The sequence below is a fragment of the Dermacentor andersoni genome, chromosome 11, assembly GCF_023375885.2.
Source record: "Dermacentor andersoni chromosome 11, qqDerAnde1_hic_scaffold, whole genome shotgun sequence".
NCBI lineage: Eukaryota > Metazoa > Arthropoda > Arachnida > Ixodida > Ixodidae > Dermacentor > Dermacentor andersoni.
The window spans coordinates 91,205,864-91,226,430 of record NC_092824.1 but is presented as its reverse complement, the minus strand read 5'-3'; the positions used below and the strand labels follow the sequence as shown (position 1 = coordinate 91,226,430).

The window sequence follows — 20,567 nt, the reverse complement described above, 5'->3', positions numbered from 1 at the left end:
AAGTTGGGGATTATTAGAGATCACGTAGAGTCGGGTGATGAAAGTGACAGGAGTGAACACCGTATCGCGGTAGGGCGACAGCACAGAGAAGCCATGCAGCGCTGTTTGTGCAGTAGCAAAAGTGGCGTTTGGGATTATAGGGAGTAGGGCAATGGCAGTGTTGGAAGAGCCGCCCGACGCAGATTCCTGGATGCTATGGGTCGCTATGGCAACAACATAATATTGAAGGATGCCTACACGCCGTAGCACTGTATTTACAAGTACCAAAGCTTGTGCTGCCTTGAGAATAAAATAAAATTTAATGGAGGTCACATGAACAGTACACCAACATAACAACATGCAAAGCTGAATAGATAAAAAATATCTCATACAGTTATTGCTGTCAAACATGCGTACAGGGAAATTATACTGTCACTCAAGCACTGCTAAATGCAAGATGTTGAATGAATGAATGAATTCTGGGGTTTTATGTGCCAAAACCACGATTTGTTTGTGAGGCACGCCATAGTGGGGGACTCTGAATTAATTTTGATCACCAGGGGATCTTCAATGTGCCTCCAATGCACGGGACGTGGGCATTTTTGCCTGCGGCCACCAGGCAAATGCGGCCACCACCGCCTGGAGCTTATCCCGCGACCTCGTGCTTAGCAGCGCAACCCTGTAGCAGTTAAGCCACCGCGACGGGCATGCAAGATGTTGCGAGACATCCAAACACTTCTGAATAAACATTTGCTCTAAAGACAAGTATTCAGAACCAGCATATACTGTGTTTTTATGTTTGAAACGTTACATAAGAACTTATTTATATATAGTGGCTAAAACATACAGTTCCAACCCTGCTCAGGCGATGCAGATCAAGAATGGGTCAAAAACTAGCAGCGTGTATTGCAGTGCAGCAGCCAATGATGTGCAAAATAAATGTCAGTCCAGATTACCACTGCTATGACGTTCCTTATACTGCCAACAACCGTGCTCGTTCTGAACTATAAGGTGACAGGCCCTAACAAACTAGCACACTTTGAACTGAAAACTTTTGTTTAATTTTTGTCTCCATGAAGTTCCTGTACCAGCACTGATACTCCTCACAAAGAGAACCAGATGTACTCAACATGTTTACTACTGAACAGTATTAGTGTAACCATGACCACTGGAACTACGGTGCCAGTTTTTAATCAAGACAAACCATTCTCTGTTTATAAGTGTGGTGACTCGATAACAACAACATGACAATACAGTGACTATGTACAGGTACTGGCAACGCTAGGCTACCCATTTTCACGATTCAAGAGGCCGTTGTCTTGCGCTTCTTGGTGCTTGGCTTTTCGAAAAGCTGCTTCATTCCTCCAGCCTGGTTTGCATGGAACTTGAGATTTTGAGCTGTTTCTGACATCCACGGTGAGTCGAACAGAGTGGTGTCCTGGTCCACCAAATGTGTGTATTTGGTTCGACCAGACCGACCAAAGTTCTTGACCTGCATTTAACACAAGAGGAGTATGAACTCACACCTAAGGAAAATAAAACATGACTAAAGGAACTGGGGGCTGGGCACAAGGTACAGTCGCCAATGGATACAGTAGAACCTCGTTGGTACATTCCCGTTACATACATTTTCCCAGCGCCAACGTTCCCAATCGAGAACACAAAAAATGATCGAATAAAGTTACGATTATTGTTTACCGGTTCATACATTCCCAGAAAACACGGTCTTTCGTCACCAACGCTCAGTAGGTCACCAAAATACGATAGTATGATGAGTTTTCGGGCCGCTTGATCCCATGTGCACAAGAAAATGTGCCAGGCGCGCACACGATCGAAAACAGTATATAGCTGCCCACCACAGCAGCTTCACCGGAATACTCACCCACCCACCTCACGTGAAAACGCAGGCGCGCACTCAGTTTCTCAGTTTGGTACCAGAAAATCTTCTCCGGGGTCGTCGCACGCAGCATTCACAGCTATCACCGCCAATCCCACTGTGATAAACATCTTCTGCTACCCGGTTCACAGCACGTGGTGCCGTCAGAAGCGTAGCGCACGCTTTTAATAGGCAATAACCCAAACGCACCACTGTTAACTGCTGCAGATTGCAATCGTATACGTTTTCCGAATACTAGGTAGGATGTGAACAAGAAAAGACGCGATATAGAAGAGTACATAGCCATCAGTCTCACATTAAAATGACGGCGTACAGTTTCCTATTATGGTACCACCAAATCTCCGCCTGGGTTGTCGCACGCCGCATTCACAGCTATCGCCGCCCAGCCTTTTGCGATAAGCATTTTCACCTATCTCTTTTACAGCACAAGGTGCATAGCGCCATTCGTAGCGTACTGCATGCTTTTAGTAGGCGATAATCAACATGCATCGCCGTTCCCTGCTGCAGACAGTGAGATATGGGCATCACGTTTTGCTTCAGTGGCATCTGGCATCCCTCACCAGCGCAATTTCAACTCGGTTTCCCGTCGCCCTCTTAAAACACCACGCGATAGGAAAACAAAACGCGTCTCGGTCCGCCTGGTTACCACCAGCTCGATTCACTTTGGCATCCCATGCCGCAACGATCCGCACGACGCTTCGCATTATGTAAATGCCAACAACAGTTGAGTTTGTCAAATTTTTTAGTTACTTGGGATCGTACGTTTTCCCGGTTAGTACGTTTTTCTCACGGTTTTCTCCAAAACGTATGCACGAGGTTCTACTGTAATTCAGAGTCGCATTCACATTTGGGGACACTGTTGCTTGGTTTCAAAACATTATGTCACCATTTTTTTTCTGTGGGCTCCTTTAATTACGCGAAATAAGGTTTTAAAGATGGTTACTCACTTCCCTGTCTACATTGCCTTAAGTAGTGAAGAGGGTAACATGGTTGCAGTTTTCAAACACTTACCTGCATAACCTTAGGCAGGACAGTCTTGTCAAAGTGATCTTCCAGGGTGGGCGCCGAAAAGTCTCGTTTGTAGACATTGTCCTCCTCGTTCTGCAGAAACAATGAAAAGCAGGATGTAAAACGGGTAGCGATAGGTTATTTCACATAACTAAGCTGCATCTTTTTGTCTACATCTGTTTAGAGTCCGGTAAAAAAAATTCAGCAAGCACTGAGAGAAAAAAAAAAAAAAAAAAGAGAGAACGGCTGTCAATCATCTCACCAGGAAGAAAGCACCCCTGTGAAAGTACTTCTGCAGGAACTTGTATTTTCCCTTGGACGCCTTGTTGGTGACCTGGCGCGGGTTGGCCCGGAGCTCGGCACGTCGCTCTTCTTCCGTCATGTTGTGCATGCGCTCAACCTCCATGCGTTCCTTCTCGTACCTGCAGAACGAGGAACGCCACGCACTTGGGTCAGAACACTGCAGCCTTCTCTTTGCCAACTTCGTCCTGTTATAGTTATGCCCATCAAGCCACTGCCACTGCGTTTCCAGGTTAAAAAAAACAAACAAAGAAAATCCCAGGACACTTGAACAACGTTCACAACGTTGCACTTATGGCCAAAGTGGCAGTTGCGGAGCACTCGTTAAACTGCAGGCATCACATAAACATGATCTGTCAGCCTGCAACTGGCTGATAAACTTTTATGAGCTGCCTGAACCGCTGAGGCTGTCATAGTGAAGAAACTTGCCACACAATCAGTGAAAAGAAAGAGCGGTACTGAGGAGTTCGATCTTTAGTAACCATGAGAAACCAAAAGACAATGAAGACAAGAAAAGCATAGGGAAAGGTATCTGTTTCTCATTATTTTACTGTACAGTTAGGGTTCAGCATATTTGTCTTAAACAAAACAGAATGAAAGAGAAAAAGAAAAGTTTGCCAATTTTGTTTTTCAGTATTCGGTTGTAACTGGAAGGACTCGGTGAAAAAATTTATCAGACAGTTAAGACAGCAACCTGCACGTATCTGCAAGCCTCTATACACTCCAATGCAAGCAGCTTGGTGATGTCAAAGTCATGCTTAATCCTCCCGCCAAAGCACTCTTTTTAAAGCGAAGTTTGGTTGGCTTCTTCATCAACTTTTGGATTGCCGCTGCTGCTGGCTCTGTCTTCCACGTCGTGTTGAGAGGGGGGGGGAGGGTTCAGAACGTGTGTATACATGGAAGGAGCATGACAGAGAGGAAAGGCGATGTGAAAAACTTGCTTGAATGTTTCCATTGCTACACAAAAGCACAATGCCCTCTGAAGCTCCCTGGCCGTTGCCTTATTTGCCTTTTGACAGCTGTAATTATGCGTGGTCCCCCACAAAAGCATTACAGAAGCTGCAGCGCTGACCTTTCCACTAACATGCAAGTCCAGAGGGGATGTAGGCAGAATGGTACTGAGGAGGCAGAGAATGGGGTAGAACTGACGAAGTCACAAAACGAGTGAATAACAGCCTTGCCACTCTTAGGTTTACAGTTCTCACACATAGGGGGAGGGCGGAAGAGGGAAAAGGTGATGCGACAAAGCAAGGAAACGCTACTGCTATAGACATGACAGCAGTTGTGGGCGAAGTGAAGGAACGGTGCAGCACGACGTTTCTGCTATTTCTAAAAAATAAACACCATGCGAATTTGTCGAGTGGACAACTGATTCAGGGCGTGCAGACACAAAGCGGCATTGAAGCATTGTATGGTCTAGACGACACTATACAAGCAGTCGTACGTCAAATCGACAAGTCTGTGTGTGCTGTGGTAGCTTTGTGGCTATGGCATTGTTTGAGGTTGCAGGTACGGTCGCAAATACGACAGCCAAATTTAGACGGGAGCGAAATACAAAAATGCTCTTGCACTTAGATTTAGGTGGATGTTACAGAACACTGTGCCAGGGACGTACACAGGATTTTTTTTCGGGGGGGGCCCACCACCTTCATCATCATCATCATCATCATCATCATCATCATCATCATCCTGTTTTATGTGCACTGCAGGACGAAGGCCTCTCCCTGCGATCTCCAATAACCCCTGTGCTGCGCCAACCGATTCCAACTAGCGCCCGCGAATTTCCTAATTTCATCGCTCCACCTAGTGTTTTGTCGTCCTCGATTGCGTTTTCCTTCTCTTGGTACCCATTCTGTAACCCTAATGGTCCAACGGTTATCTAACCGGCGCATTACATGACCTGCCCAGCTACATTTTTTCCTCTTGATGTCAATTAGAATATCGTCTATACCCGCCCGCTCCCTGTTCCAAACCACTCTCTTTCTCTCTCAACGTTATGCCTAGCAATCTTCGTTCGATCGCTTTTTGCGTGGTCCTTAACTTGCTTTCAAGTCTCTGCCTCATATGTCAGCACTGGCAAAATGCACAGATTGCACACCTTACTTTTGAATAATAATGGTAAGCTTCCAGTCAGGAGCTGGCAATGTCTGCCGTATGCGATCTAACCTATTTTTGTTCTGTGAATTTCGTTCTCATGATCAGGGTTCCCTGTGATTAATTGACCTAGGTAAACGTACTCCTTCGCAGTCTCTAGTGGCCGACTGGCGATCCTGATCTCTTGTTCCTTTGCCCGGCTATTTATCACTATCTTCATCTCCTGCATATTAATATTCAACCCCACTCTTACACTCTCTCTGTTAAGGTCTCCAATCATTTGTTGTAACTCGTCTGCTTTGTTGTTGAATAGAACAATGTCATCGGCAAACCGAAGGTTGCTGAGATATTTGCCGTCGATCTTTGCTCCTAAGCCTTCCCAGTTTATAGCTTGAATTCTTCTAAGCACGCAGTGAATAGCTTTGGAGAAATTGTGTCTCCCTGTCTGACCCCTTTCTCTATAGGTATCTCCCTGCTTTTCCTGTGTAGAATTAAGGTAGCTGTAGAACCTCTGTAGATATTCTTACGCGAAGGACGAGTCAGTAAGGCGAGAAACTATTTACAGATTATATTTACAACAACGGTTGCAGCGCTGACCGGTTAGATTCACAGCGCGAGCCCAGTTCGTTCTTCCTCCTCTTTTCTGGAGTGATGGCGCCCACGCGCATCGGTCAAACAAACGAATACCAGTCGCATTAGCAATACTTTCCAAGCTTTTTACGTAAGCGTTCTGTACTCCTTGATTACGTAGTGCCTCTATGACTGCTGGTATCTCTACTGAATCAAATGCATTTTCGTAATCTATATAAGCCACATAGAGGGGCTTATTGTACTCTGCAGATTTCGCGATAACCTGATTGATGACATGGATGTGATCCATTGTAAAGTATCTCTTCCTGAAGCCAGCCTGTTCGCTTGGTTGACAAAATCCAGTGTTGCCCTTATTATATTGGATATTATTTTGGTAAATATTTTATATAATACTGGGAGCAAGCTAATGGTCCTATAATTTTTCAATTATTTAACGTCTCCTTTTTTGTGCATTAGTATAATGTCTGCATTCTTCCAGTTTTCTGGGACCCTTGCAGTCGATAGACACTTCGTATAAAGAGCCGCCAGTTTTCCAAGCATTATGTCTCCTCCATCTTTGATTAAATCGACTGTTATTCCACCTTCTCCTCCTGCTCTTCATCGTTTCATGTCTTGCAGGGCCCTTCTGACCTCATGGCTAGTTATAGGAGAGTTTCTGTATCCTGTTCATTACTGTTTCTAAGTGAGGTATCGTGACTCTTCTGGGTACTGTATACAGGTCAGCTTAGAATTTTTCCGCTGCTTTTACTATATCTTTGACATTGCTGATGATATTATCCTTCTTATCTTTTAGTGTATACATCATGGTTTGTCCTATGCCAGGTTTCTTTTTTACTGATTTCAGGCTGCGTTAATTTTTTACGGCTTCTTCAGCCTTTCTCATGTTATAGTTTCGAATATCAGTTATTTTCGCCTTGTTGATTAGTTTTCACAGTTCCGCGAATTGCGTAACGCTGTGCGGCCGCCAGTCCCATACAACCGCGTAGAGCGCAGGACTCAACGATTCTAGACGTACTGCGCTCACCACGAAAGGTTAGAAAAACACCCACATAAGCACAGCACAGAAGTGGCTACGTGAGGCGGTTCGACCGATAACTGTAGAAACGTCATTCAAAACAAGTAATTGTTCTCCACTTCCGGCGGCGTTTTCTCTACTTCCTTTTCAAATAAAAAGATGTTGATCCATAAATATTCTCATAAACAACGGTTAACTTTTTTATTATTCGCTTTTGCTTGCAGTTTGGTTGTTGCCTTGGCTCTCTCCCTTAGTAGATCGCTTAATTTCTCAACTCCTTGCGATGTTTGTTTCCAGTTGCCAATTTTGCACGAAAAGTGCTATACAATTAGGAAAAAACAGACGAGGTAACGGACGACAGTCATCTTGCTTATGGGTTTAAGGGTTATTGCAGGGTTTCATGATGGACGCTCTTTCACATTATTTTATTTCCCACCTTATCTAACCTATATCACGTGTATATGGTTCCGGGCATCTGCCAGCGTCGCGGCGAGCCGTAACTTAAGGAAATAATGAAGCAAAGGGAAAAGTTAAACGCAATTGGCGTTTTCTCCGGCCGCAACTCGTTCCATGAGAGTACAGACCAGCTGAGTAACAGCCGCATCCCTCTCCTAGTCCCAGGATCAGCCTAAACAAAGAAGATTGAGCTATGCGCGTGACGGTTGAATAGATGGTAACAACTGAAGGCATCTCGAGTTAATCGCGCGCGCGGGTGCGGAATCTATGAGAAAACTGTCCTTCACATTACAAGAGATGCCGATAACTACCGCCATCTAAAAGGAGTGAAAAAGGCAGCATAACGCTGACCGATGAGCAGCTGCCAAGTCTCAACATTGATCTGGCGGCGCTTTAGGAATGTGTGAGGAGTGGTGGCGTGGGTGGGGAGGGAGGGGAGGGGGGGGTATGCCACTTGATTTCGGGGGGGGGGGGGGGGGCGGGCCCCCCCCTGGGTACGTGCCTGCACTGTGCCTTATAGCCAGATTGTGATTCTGGCACGTACTATCTGTTCAACACTTCTGCTACCATGCGATGTGCCATGTGAGGCAATGACAACGCTCAACCCTCTCAGAGGTTATGAAAAGTGGCGCACAACAATGCCTCAAAGTATACACGTCTCCCTGTGTGTTCTATGTACTATGTAGACAAACAGCAGTGGTGCACCCAAGGTACCATTTAACATCAACTCCATTCTATTTAACAGCCACTCTCGTATTGGACTAAGAATTCAAGAAATTAAATATTTGCCATCAACATCACCGCTAATTATCATCAGTCAAAGCAAACAGCACAGAAAGCTTCGCTTACATCAATTCCCACAGTGCATGGTATCTGTATAATTTTTTTATTTGCTATCTTTTTTTTTTTCAGGCCTACTGTAACTAAAACAAAAGCAGTGGGGGAAAGGGAAAAAGAATTAAATTCTGGGGTTTTACGTGCCAGAATCACTTTCTGATTATGAGGCACGCCGTAGTGGAGGACTCCGGAAATTTCGACCACCTCGGGTTCTTTAACGTGCACCTAAATCTAAGCACACGGGTGTTTTCGCATTTCGCCCCCATCGAAATGCGGCCGCCGTGGCCGGGATTCGATCCCGCGACCTCGTGCTCAGCAGCCTAACACCATAGCCACTGAGCAACCGCGGCGGGTAGTGGGGGAACGGAGACATGGGGGCGAGGCTGGGGGATGGGGTTGTGGTGTGTGCTACCGAGAGTGGTCTCCCCCAACCCTTAAGCCAGGAGCCGGGTGTGCTGCGACCACTGGAGTGCATCAAATTGCAAGTTCCCAGATGCTAACAGTGGGTCACATCCACCCAGTGTTTCTTTTTCCATATTCGTTTGCAGCTTTATGTCCAGCTGGTGTAACAAAGGAACCCTAATTCAAATTATGCTTTAATATGAAGTGAACCCCTCTTAATTTCTGCACAATCTCATCACTGTGTGACGTTGTGCTTTTGCCAGACTACTTCTTGAAAATATTATTCAGTTTATTCAATGCAATTATAGCATTGAAATGCAGGCCTGCAATTATACAGCACATTTAAGCATCAACAAAATTAGTGAACCAGATACAGTTGAACACCTTTATAATGATCATTCACTATACGGGTCACTTAGGGGAACTGAGACAGAATTATTCCTATGTTATACAGGTCATTTCATCGTACAGGTGTTTGTTGTAGAGATGCTCGAGTGCACTGAGCAAAAATGTAATGCTAAGCTCGATGCAGAAATTGATCCTCTGCAAGAGCTTGGAAAAATAAGTTCATTGACAAAGACTAAATTTTTAGGTAAAAATAAAAACAGAGGGTATGCTGAATTTCTGGAAAATATAAAACCAAGATTGCTGAACCATATGTATAGAAGCACAGATGATGCTGAAGTTTATGATAGACTTTTATGTTCTTATAAAGGACAAAAAAAGGGATATGAAAGTGGAAGAGAAGACAACATCGCTGCTGCTGGTAGGCAAACCAATTAATTAAAATAAATAAATCCTGGGGTTTTACCTGCAGAAACCCCGATATGGTTACAGGGCACGCCGTAGTGGACGACTCTGGATCAATTGTGACGACCTGGGGTTCCTTTAATGAGCACTTAAATTTACATACATGAGCGTTTTTTGCATTTCGCCTCTATCGGAATGTGGCCATTGCATCCAGAATCGAACCCGCAACCTTGACCCCAGTAGTACAACAACATAGCGACCGAGCTACTGCAGTGGATTTCTTACTGTGTTCAAAAGGCGCTGCAGCGCAAATTTAATGCGCAGCCAAAGCCCCCGCTGGAATGCAGCGACAGCAGCTGGGAGTCGAACTCATGAATTCAAGGTCAGTAGCACTGTGCCCTACTCACTGAGGCAACGTGGCAAAAACATTTGAGTAACCAAGAAGATGAAAAACTCACTGCTCCTTTTCTTCCTTGTCACGCTTGATGCGCTTCAGCTCACGTAGTTTCCAGGCTTCGTATGCTGCCTCGTCGTTTTCGTCGTCCGTGTTGACCCAGTCTTCCGAGTCATCAACACGCTTCTCCTCCATCAACTCTTTCTTGGTCTCTTCTTCCACGATCTGTAACATTAGACGCAGGAACATGTTACGAGCCTCTGGATTGGGTGGAGGGATGAGCATGTGATGGGTGGCTGAGAGTATTTCAGCTGAAAAAGGCATCCTCAAAGCTACTGTACACTAAGCTTAATAACTAATGGTTGTTGCTGTATGTCACAACTGCACCGATATCTTATTGTAACCAACTCACAGTTTGATCTTTTTGTGCTTACAATACCTACATATGGTACTATTTGGCTGGTCCCTACTGCACTCTGACATGGATTGCAACGATGTGGAGACGGCTCTTCATTAAAGCGAAAGAAAGTGTGACCGAGCCGAACGTGCAGCTGCTCACCAAAGCAATCGGAGGCTGGAAGAGGAAAAACGTGAGCAGGTCTTCTGTTGTAAACAAACAAAGAAAAAAAAATGCTCAGGTGCCAAGGCATGCCACCGTGGCTGACATCATGCCGACTACGGAAGCCGCAGGGGCCACATGACCGAAATTCTGCCAGATCTCATCCACGCTGCCAGGTTGAAAGTGAGAGATCCTCCAAGCACGGTGCTCTGGAGCACTTGAAGAAGACCAGCCAAATGCACCATTAATGTGAACACAGTCCAAAATGTTTTTTTCACCCTGAAATTCTGAAAACTTCTTGGCAACTAATGATGGCCCAAGCGACTGTAAATGGCCCTGGTGATGAACAGCCAGATGTGCTGGCTAATAATTGCTAATTGCCTGGGAGTTACTCATGATGTCATTGTCATATTGATGTTAACATCTTCAATCTCGTTAAACACATGAAGTGCTACCATCTAGGCTGGTTTAAAGGGTGACTGTAATGACAGGAAATTGACTAACCATGGTATGCAAATGCTAGCCTAAAGATTTTAGGAATGGTCTGCTCTGCTGTCATGGTAATGCTTCATAACCACGCAACCATAATGTAAAGCAAGCTTTTGACCATAGGTACAGCTTCAATCATACTTAATGTAAACATGGTTCAAACACGCTTGTTCACCCTGCAGAAAATGGTGAAGATATCCAGTGATAATGCATTGCAAATGCTAGCTTAGTCCGTCTTCTTTCCAATACCTTAGGTCTTTGCAGCTTCCATTTCCTAAATGAAGCTACTAGAAGCATGAATCTAAGTTGTATGGCGGTTGTATGCAACACAAATATCTGCATTGGAATAAGTTTAACCTTTGCTATCCAGGAGAAATGGAAGAACAGCCCAATGCATGCTGAAATGAAAGAATTTTGTTGATTAGTTCTATATAAAAAAGCAATTGATTTTCACTTCAAAGAATGTTGCACCATACTTAAATTCTAATCAAGCGCACTGATGGTCGCACTATCTCGAGCTTAGATGTGGTTTGGCGAGCTAAGCATTAACACATTTAGTAAAGCCAGCAAGAGAAAATCCAAGATAACAGACACAACTTGCTTGAGCTCACCACATGCAGTAGGGTATGTTGTCATGATGTGCCACTGAAGAATATTACTGTCGCAGCAGCTAGAAGCTGAAAACTGAGTTTATCACTCATGCATACAAGCTTCAATTACCCTCTTTTTCTATGTTCCTTATCGTAGGGTGGTTTCCTCAAATTTTTGTTAATGGCATTGCTGAGTGTTCTGCTGCTTACTTATAAAATTTTTGAACCGCTAATTATTTTTAATTGCGGAGACATTCTGTATATTGTATTCTGTGCTGAATAACCTGTAGGTGATACATGCACATCTCTGCTGCTGAATGTATTCATCAATTTATTTTGCCCGACTAGTATTTGTAGTTTACAGGGTACAGGCCCCGGCAAGCCGAATCCTTGAGCCTTTAGACTGTACCCTGATCATCTGTAACTACTCATGTTGAATAAAGTTCAGTTGATTTGATCACTGCCGAGTCTTCAAGGCATCTCTTCATCCAGAGTTTCCTGATCACTATATGGCAAAGCGAAACAGAACTCTGCCCAAATGTGCCACCAAGGCTCGAACTCGCGAACATGTGGCAATGCGCAGCTGCATGCTGGAAAAGCTAACTGCTCTGCTGTCATGCAGACTGAGTGGCGGCGGTTCCACTTACATTGTTGTCTTGCAATGTGTGTTACACATGCACCAAGAAAAGATGACACAAACGAAGGCACAAAAATGCTGGTCAACTGATAACTCATTTTGTGATCTACCTTCATTTGACAACGGACTTTTTTGCATGTCTTAGTTTTCCATTTCCCACTTTTACAAGTTCTTCACGAAAACCTCTGCGACTTGTAATGTTCAGAAAGCTTCTGACATTACCCACTCATCCCTATATATAAAAAATGCATAAAGATGTTGGTAATTTGCGATTTTATGCCTTTGTTTCTATCATCCCTTCCTTCTTTTTTTGTGTACATCATGTAGCACGAGACAACTATGAATGTGCCAAGTAAAAAATAACAAAGTAAACTGCCTTGTTTATTGCACTGCTGAAGGCAATACTGTAGTGAACAAAAATTACATGTGTGTTGCAAATTAGTAGCTTTTGAGAAAATGAGGTGTTAACTGGGAGAACTTGCTGCTGTCTCATTAAGTTTAATGAGTTCAACGTTGAAGCAACTGCTCAAGTCTGCCAATCTTTTTTTCTCACCTTCAGTGTGGTGCGTCGCCTTTCTTCGGCAATGCGCTTTGCCTCGTGCTCGAGTTCCTTCTCTTTTTGAGCCAGTCGTTCGCGCTCCTGGATTGTGACCCTGTCACGCCTGCATTTAGCAAAAGATTAGGCAGATGTCAAAGATCCGAAGGTTTTGAATCTAACTACACAGTACAGTGGCAACCGGGGACGAAAAAGAGAAAAAGAAATTAGAGAAAGTGAATGGTGATTGCAGCGACTAAATTGCACTACACAGTGCTGGCGCAGCTGATATGCAGATAGCAAAAGTACCAGGCCAATGCCATTTCTCACACTCGAGGGTAGTTCGGTGGACCTTTGCAGGTCGGGAGGAATTATTTTTCATTCTGACAGCTGGCCAGCCCATGAATGTGAGATGGCAAGATGGCGATATATATTTGTGACTGTTTGAATGCTGTTGCAGGTCACAGGTGACCTCACCTATCCTGCAAACGTGGGAAGAGCCCATCTACTTACTCGTGCACAGCAGTGCTGCCTATCTTAATTTAGTAGCTTTGGTCAATGCTTGATTGTGCAATTTTTTTTTTTTTTCATTGCCGCTGCACCGCCAAAATGACATGTGTTTCACAGAACCACAACGAAAATATGGAAGGTGCAGGAACATGCAAGAGCTGGTGCCTGACAAAAGGAATGAAGGACTGTGTGAATGCAACATAGCCAGGAAAATGTAACAGCCTGAAACATGCCAACAGGCATCTACTGTTTATCCATAGTAGAGAATAGACCAATGAATCTTTAGGCCTAGAAATAAATTTTTAAAGTGAGGTCACGAATATGTTACCAAGGTGAGAATGTCAAAGTTCACTGAAAAATGGTCACAGTAAACATATATGAGAAATACTAGCTGTGAATATCTTTTTCTCACTTACGTGTTATTAACTTAGTACAGGACCAAACTGTTCAAGGAGACTTGCAAAGAAAAGGAAAAATTCAAATGCTATGGCTTTATGTAACAAAACCAGGATATGATTGTGGCGCATGCTGCAGTGGGGAACTCCAGATTAATTTTGACCACCTGAGTTTTTTTAACCTGCACCCAATGCATGGTACACGGGTGTCTATGCATATTGCTCCCATCATAACACGGCCATCATGGCCCATATCTGATGTCATGCCCTTTGGCTTAGCAGTACATTATAGCCATTGTCATTGTGCCACCCACCATGGAGGTTAAAGAGAAGGAGAAGATGAAGTAGTAGAGGAATAAATAAAGAAAGGACACTGAGATGTCTACAAGCTTTATACTTGTGCAAAATGGGGACCATAATATTTTAGCAGGAATGCTGTGAACCGTCAAATAAAAAAAGAAGTTGGATTCTGTAGTTTTATGTGCCAAGACCACAATTTGATTATGAGGCACGCCATAGTGAAAGGCTACAGATGAATTTTGACCACCTGGGGTTCACTAATGTGCAGATTAATGAGTACACAGGTGTTCTTACATTCTGCTTCCAGTGAAATGCAGCCTATGCAGCCATGATTAAACCTGCGACCTTGAGCTCAGCCGTGCAACACCATAGTCACCAAGTTACCGTGGCGGGTCAATAATGTGACTGTGAAATGTCAAATGTTTCGGCCTTTTAAACTTTTGCCTAAGGCTGCACCATGGATAATATGTTTGCTATGTGACCTATTAAGTGAGCAAACACTTATCTTTTATTTTAGAAGTTTCAGAGTACCCTTAATGATGAAAGTAAATAATAATAATCATAAACAGAAAACAGAGAGAGACTCATGTAAGTTACAAAAAAGATGCACTGACTTACTTTCGCACAAATACAGGCTTCAGACGTGGTCCGGTGTCTTCTTCCTCAGACTCTGTGTACTCTTCATATTCAGATTCTTCGGACTCCTCTTCATCCGAGCGGCCCTCATCCTCCAAATCAAGCAGCTCCTGAAAGAGAGAGGTCAGGATAAATAAACAACTCACAGTTCAACTAAGCCAAGCACAGATTGTTCATTCAGCATTGTCAAAGCAATCAGAGCGAATGGACCAAGCACAGTAGACAAACAAGTGCTCTTTACTGCAGCACTGACGAGAACGTCAGTACTGCTATCTACGATGCTCTGCAAAAATGAATGTTGATATCCACAACACAGCACGTCTCCCGTCACTTATGCTCACAAACTGCCAAGATCAGTGCATGTCATTGTCACCAGCCTATTTTCATGTCCTCAGCAGGATGGAGGCGTCTATCAGCGATCTACAATTACCCCTGTCTTGTGCTAGCTGATTCCAATTTGCGCTGACGATTTTCCTACTTTCATCACCCCACCTAATTTTAAGCCATCTTCAACTGCACTTCCCTTCCCTTGGCACCCATCCTGTAATTCTAATGGCCCACCGGTTATCTGCCCTAAGCATTACATGGCCTGCCTAGCTCCATTTCTTTCTCTTAATGTCAACTAGAATATCGGCTATCCCTGTTTGCTCTCTGATCCACACTGCTCTCTTCCTATCTCTTAATGTTTCGATTAACATTTTTCGTTCCATCGTTCTTTGCTCAGTCATTAACTTGTTCTCAAGCTTCTTTGTTAGCCTCCCAGTTTCTGTCCCATATATTAGCACCAGTAGAATGCAATGATTATACATTTTTCTTTTCAATGACAGTGGTGTGTGTACACAGATGCAAATAAATATATGAAATAAATGTCGAAAAGCAACGTTACAGGCAATGACGTGCATCATACTAGGCAGCTTTGATTCGACTCTACCAAATTACTGAAGCTTACTACAAGCTTCAGTAATTACAACTTTATCTGAACAATGTTAAACAGTATCAAACTGTGTGTACCAAAAGGCTGTTTGAGTCGATGTAACAGTGCAAGAGGGTATCCAAGTCTATGACAGTGTTAGTAAATTTGTGCGTCAGGTGAAGTCGCGATCTCCACTTTCGACATTCTGAGCAGTGTTCAAACCGACAATGATGTCCAATATACTAAACAGTTACGATGTCCCAACACCATCATCTGAGGAGATATATTCATGATAGGTGGCTTGGGCTCCTATTCATGCCTTAGTAACTAATGTAGGTGTTACCAAAGGATGATGCCTTGTCAGTACTGTGCCAACACAGTTTTTGGACGTAACAACAAGGAAGAGAAACGTTACAAATGGGAAGCTAATATAGATGATTTTGTGGGTACTAATCAGCACTGGCGTCGAGCTTTAAAAGCCGAGAAAACGTAACAAAATGGAACATATCAACAAGGTTCTATCGTGCGTTTAGAACTCACTGCAACGATGTACAACTGCTATAATTATGCTCCAACATCCTTTTATATTTTGAATGAATTCAACATGTACGAGACGTGCATGAGATTACTATTCCTGGACTATGTGAAGTAAACTGAGTGGTAAATTGAATAATGCACTAAATATTTTTATTTCTCCAATGTGAGACTGTATAACAAAACCAGCAAACTATCACTGCATAAGCTTGCCCAAGGCATGATGTATGTAAACCTACTCACCTCTTCTTGAGCTCTTGCCAAAGCCCGTTGTCTCAGCATCAGACGTCGGCGCTCAATTTCCTGCAAGGATGGCATTAGGATGAGCGCTCTGTAAAACCATGTTGTTTGCATAATATATATATATATATATATATATATATATATATATATATATATATATATATATATATATATATATATATATATATAGAGAGAGAGAGAGAGAGAGAGAGAGAGAATATATGTATATATATTCTCTAACAAGTGATCCATAATCTGAATAAGCAAGTACCTGTTCTTCCAGTCTAAAATAATATAAAAAGTGGCACAATGTCACTGTTATTAATACACACCGACTATATTCAAACCTGGAATCCACACCATTGTTTTCGTTACACTCATTCAGTGAAAGAAAAATAAATTAGAAGAAGAGAGAGACATATGCCATATTAATGAAGAATAAAGGTGAAAGTGCACATTAAAGGCCTTTTCTGCACCCTAGAGTCATTCTCAGTGCAGAAAAAGTCTAAAGACATTATGTGCAGTGAATTCGGTCATTTACAGATTGGCAGATAATTTTTTTTTAAACCCAATATGCAATTGAAAAGCCTTGGTTAGAGGGTGCCACAGATCATGCATGGTGGCCATTTGTGTATCACACATTTCAGTGTAGCATCTTCTCACATCTTTTCCTTCTTGGCTTCCAGTATTTGTTACCCAGTCACAGTTCCAGAAGTAACATCTCCTGATCTGGTTCAACTTAACATTTCTCTCAGTTGAGTTACACATACAGTTATTCAAATAAACTTAAATACCAGGTTTCTCAGCGACGAACTTCAGTGATTACAGAATGGCGAGTAACAGATATTAAAGGATGTTTTTTTTTGCAACATATCAGTGGATGTTGAGTACTTGTGTCAATTAAAAAACAATTAACTGATTAACTTCTTACTTTCCGATTTTACCATTGCCAGCGAAAAATTTATATATCCAAACCATAAGAACCACCCATCTTCTAGATGTCTTGTGCCTACACCTACACCTGCCTGAAGAAATACATACTAAAAATGTGCAACGAAGTGCGCAGAAGTTCCAGTTAGCACGTGTCAGCTTTGTGAAAAGATACGGCAGGTATTATACAGCAGTTGAGTAACATAGAGCACAGCATAAATTTTTCATTTCAAAAAGTGAAAATGCAATAAAGGTTAAATGTTAAGATTTGAACAATTTGTTTTCATGAAAGCATGCAACTCAAGTGCACCTCGTCATCAAGCTCTTCAGCATCGCTGTCTTCTTCTCCATCTCGCCACCGAGCAGCGCGCATCTCGCTCTCGTCCATCGGTTCTTCTCCATCAGCACCAACAGATATGACCTCTGGCTCATGGATCATCCTGTGTCTTTCCATTCTAATTTGCAAAAAACAAAAAATAAAGGATCACCCAAATGAGCTCTGTGAAAGTAATACTGGCTAACATTACTAGTACATCCCTAACCACATCACTCCACCTAATTACGTGTTGCTATTGGTTACGTTTTTGTCCCCTTCACAATCATTCTGTTAGTTAATAAAGAACACAGGCAATCAGTTCTATGCATCACATGACCTCCCAACAACAAATCCTGCTCTTAAACTAAACTAAAATATCAGCAGCTCATATGTGGCCTTGATTGCACACTTCAGCCTTCCGTGGTGGGACATCATCACCAGCGTAGATGATGAAATGACATGTGGGGAAAAAAACAACAGAGAAACAATGCTTCAGGAATAAACAGTGTGTGTGTGTGTGTGTGTATGCGTGTCTGGGGGAGGGGGTGATCTTAAACAATTTCTATGCGATAATGAAGTTCCATTCAAACTACTGTCATCATAGTGATCAGACTCTCAGAATTACAAAAATAAAGATGTCATGTTTCTCAATGAAGCAAAAAAAAAAAAAAAAAAATGAAATGAGCTATGCAATGCTTCCATACCATTTTTCTGTGTGTCAGAACGAAATAAAAGCCAAAACGAAAAATTAAAGAAAAAAGCAATATTATTGCTCGGAATGAAAACGTAACCGAAACGTTATTTTTTTTGTGTCGGAGTGAAATTGAAATATTTTTGATCGGTTTTCGGTTCAAAGGAAAAATCAGCAATCTGAAAGAACCGACTTCAGGCAATGTAAGAATTCGTGCATATATCTCGGGCAGGGATAGCGTGAGCAATAGCGTTGTCGAGCACTCCATTAATCTAAGCCTGTTGCTCGGTGCAATAGCAGATCAATATCGTAGCAAAAACCCAGAGCTTAACTGCTGATGAGCTTATTGTCTCGGTTTTATACAGGTACAACACTTTAATTCCAAAGTTTTATCGCTCGTTTTATCAGAACAGCGGTCTCTCATTTCAGCAAGACTCGATGACATATCGATTCCGAGATCACGCTCAGCGTCTTGACTCAAGGCACTGATCATAATCTCCAAATTCATAATTCACTTGTTGAGAAAAATAAATACTACGTTTTATTGCTTCGAAAATTTTTGCATGCGAGCCAAAACCATTATGAACTATTATAGATCTTGTTTTCCAGAGCAGAACCGGAATGCAACTTTTTTTCAGTGGAACGAAACTAAAACCAGAGCAAAAAACATTTAATTCTGACACCCTGCCATTTTCTTCCCTTGGTTACTTTTTTGCAAATCATTAATGTACAGCAAACCAACACTGAAAAGTGATCAGTGTTGAATGTAGTTACTTGCGCATTATGAGACTTGGTAATGAAGCATCGCTAGTAACTACTTATGTCACATATAGCGGTCTTAACAGTTCACAAATATTGCTCTTAAGTGGCATTAAATAATCAGTGCTGAAGGGACAACTCTGAGTTGTTACAGTTTATCACATTATAATGGCACCAGCTGCCTAGCCTGCACCTATTTCCTGGTGCAAGACTCATTCCATGGCATAGATGACACCCTTACCATCATAAGTCAGACTGCGCTAAAATGTTACAATAGCTTACAGCAATAGTTCACTTTACTGCACCAAGCTTTTCAAGACACTGTAAAAGCACAATCTTACCGTTCCTCTTCGTTAAGCTGCTGGTCTCTTCGCTGGAGACGGCGCAGACGTGGGTCATTCTTTTCGGCTTCCTCGTCGATGGGAATGGGCTCCGGAATGACTGGTTGCTGCCGCCGCTCGAATGTGAACTCATCTCCACTTTCTTCATCGCTGCTTTCTTTAGGAGCATATTTAGGTCTGTGGGTAGCAAAGGAGGCGATAAGCACAGGGTGCCAAGCAAAATAAATGGTTCACAGAAAGAAACAACGGTTAACAGGGAAACCCTCAGCCTGAAGTCAATGTTTGACAAAGGAACTTCATCATGATAAAGGCAAGTTCTGTTGAAATGTAGGCTCCGGGCTGATGCGTCCCTTGTTCAGTCTCTGTTGACCATGAGCACAGGGTGAAATGATAAAATTATGGTAACGCTGCTAGTCCAAAGATAGGTTAAACTGTGCTCATTTCACCGTAATATTAATGAGAGCATCACCTCTATGAACAAAGTCACCAGCTCCACCGCTTTGTCAATAATGCATGCAATTATGACATTGTGAGCTTATGTTCCAGAGGCTGGCTACTAGTAATCTGGAAGAGTCTTCCGGAAAGAGTCCACTTACCTTCTTCCAGATATGTATCTGTGCACTTTCACTTTTTGCATGGAAACCTCGCCTGGAAACGAAAGGGCAAACTCAGATTATTAGGCTCTTTATTAGTGCATTATCATAACATGCTGATAGCCGGCTGAGACGTTCCTTCGAGAGATTCCTACGGAGTGTAAATTGCCCGTTAGTTAAAGCACGGAATATTCGGTACCTGGTCGCTAAATATAAGTTCAGGTTTATGGTTCAACATTTAGCGCTTGGAACTGACGGTAAAAAAATAGAAATCCGCGAGAGCCTCCGTCAAGAACAAAACGAAACAAGCTGAACATACTCAAGACTTTCGCGAAACGAAAATGTTCAAGTGGGTCATACCGGCCCAACAACGCTGTCATACTCCTGTATATGAACAATCAACTCCTGAATGAAGAGGCGTAGAACTAACTGCCACAAGTATGCATGAGGCAATAAACTAAACTGCCATTTATTTTCTAGCTGGATTGGCAGACCCTGTTGTCGATTTGAACGGTCAGCGTACGATGAATCAAAAGCACTTACCCTTTTCATTGAGGACGGGGATGGCGCCTGCTGTTGATTGAATGAGGTTTGACGCCTGAGAGGCACTCATCGTGCCCGACATTGCGGCCCGATTTTATAGTAACACGCGCAAATATCTTCGCAAACACTACTTCCACTTGCGACTGGGGCAGACTAGTCCGACGCGCACGAAATCGCACCACAGTCGCACATAAACATGGCTAGTGGATTTAGCCCTAACTCGGCTTTGTATGGATTGTTTGCTTGGCTCATTTTCACCTAAATGTAAAAAAAAGGCAATAAAGCTACATAACGCGCCAAATAGTACACAAATATTTTTATGTAAATTTA

General features: G+C 42.8%; 1 protein-coding gene across 1 annotated transcript; it reads right to left on the bottom strand.

Annotated features, from left to right (window-relative positions):
* Nucleotides 1-1,154: 1,154 nt before the first annotated feature.
* Nucleotides 1,155-20,449, bottom strand: Mfap1 (Microfibril-associated protein 1). Its single transcript, XM_050185745.3, has 11 exons — nucleotides 20,238-20,449; nucleotides 19,698-19,749; nucleotides 19,102-19,278; nucleotides 17,305-17,449; nucleotides 16,065-16,124; nucleotides 14,357-14,484; nucleotides 12,552-12,660; nucleotides 9,788-9,948; nucleotides 3,147-3,306; nucleotides 2,888-2,977; nucleotides 1,155-1,471 (listed from the first exon to the last, which is right to left on the bottom strand). Exons 1-11 carry the CDS (start codon nucleotides 20,317-20,319, stop codon nucleotides 1,283-1,285), a joined length of 1,353 nt encoding a protein of 450 aa, XP_050041702.1. The 5' UTR covers nucleotides 20,320-20,449; the 3' UTR covers nucleotides 1,155-1,282.
* Nucleotides 20,450-20,567: the final 118 nt, after the last annotated feature.

Coding starts and splice junctions, on each gene's coding strand:
- Mfap1 (XM_050185745.3), bottom strand. CDS start 20,319: ATGTCGGGCACGATGAGTGCCTCTCAGGCGTCAAACCTCATTCAATCA. Junction 19,750..20,237: donor CCCCGTCCTCAATGAAAAGG/GTAAGTGCTTTT, acceptor TTTCGTTTCCAG/GCGAGGTTTCCATGCAAAAA. Junction 16,125..17,304: donor CTGAAGAGCTTGATGACGAG/GTGCACTTGAGT, acceptor CCATCCTTGCAG/GAAATTGAGCGCCGACGTCT.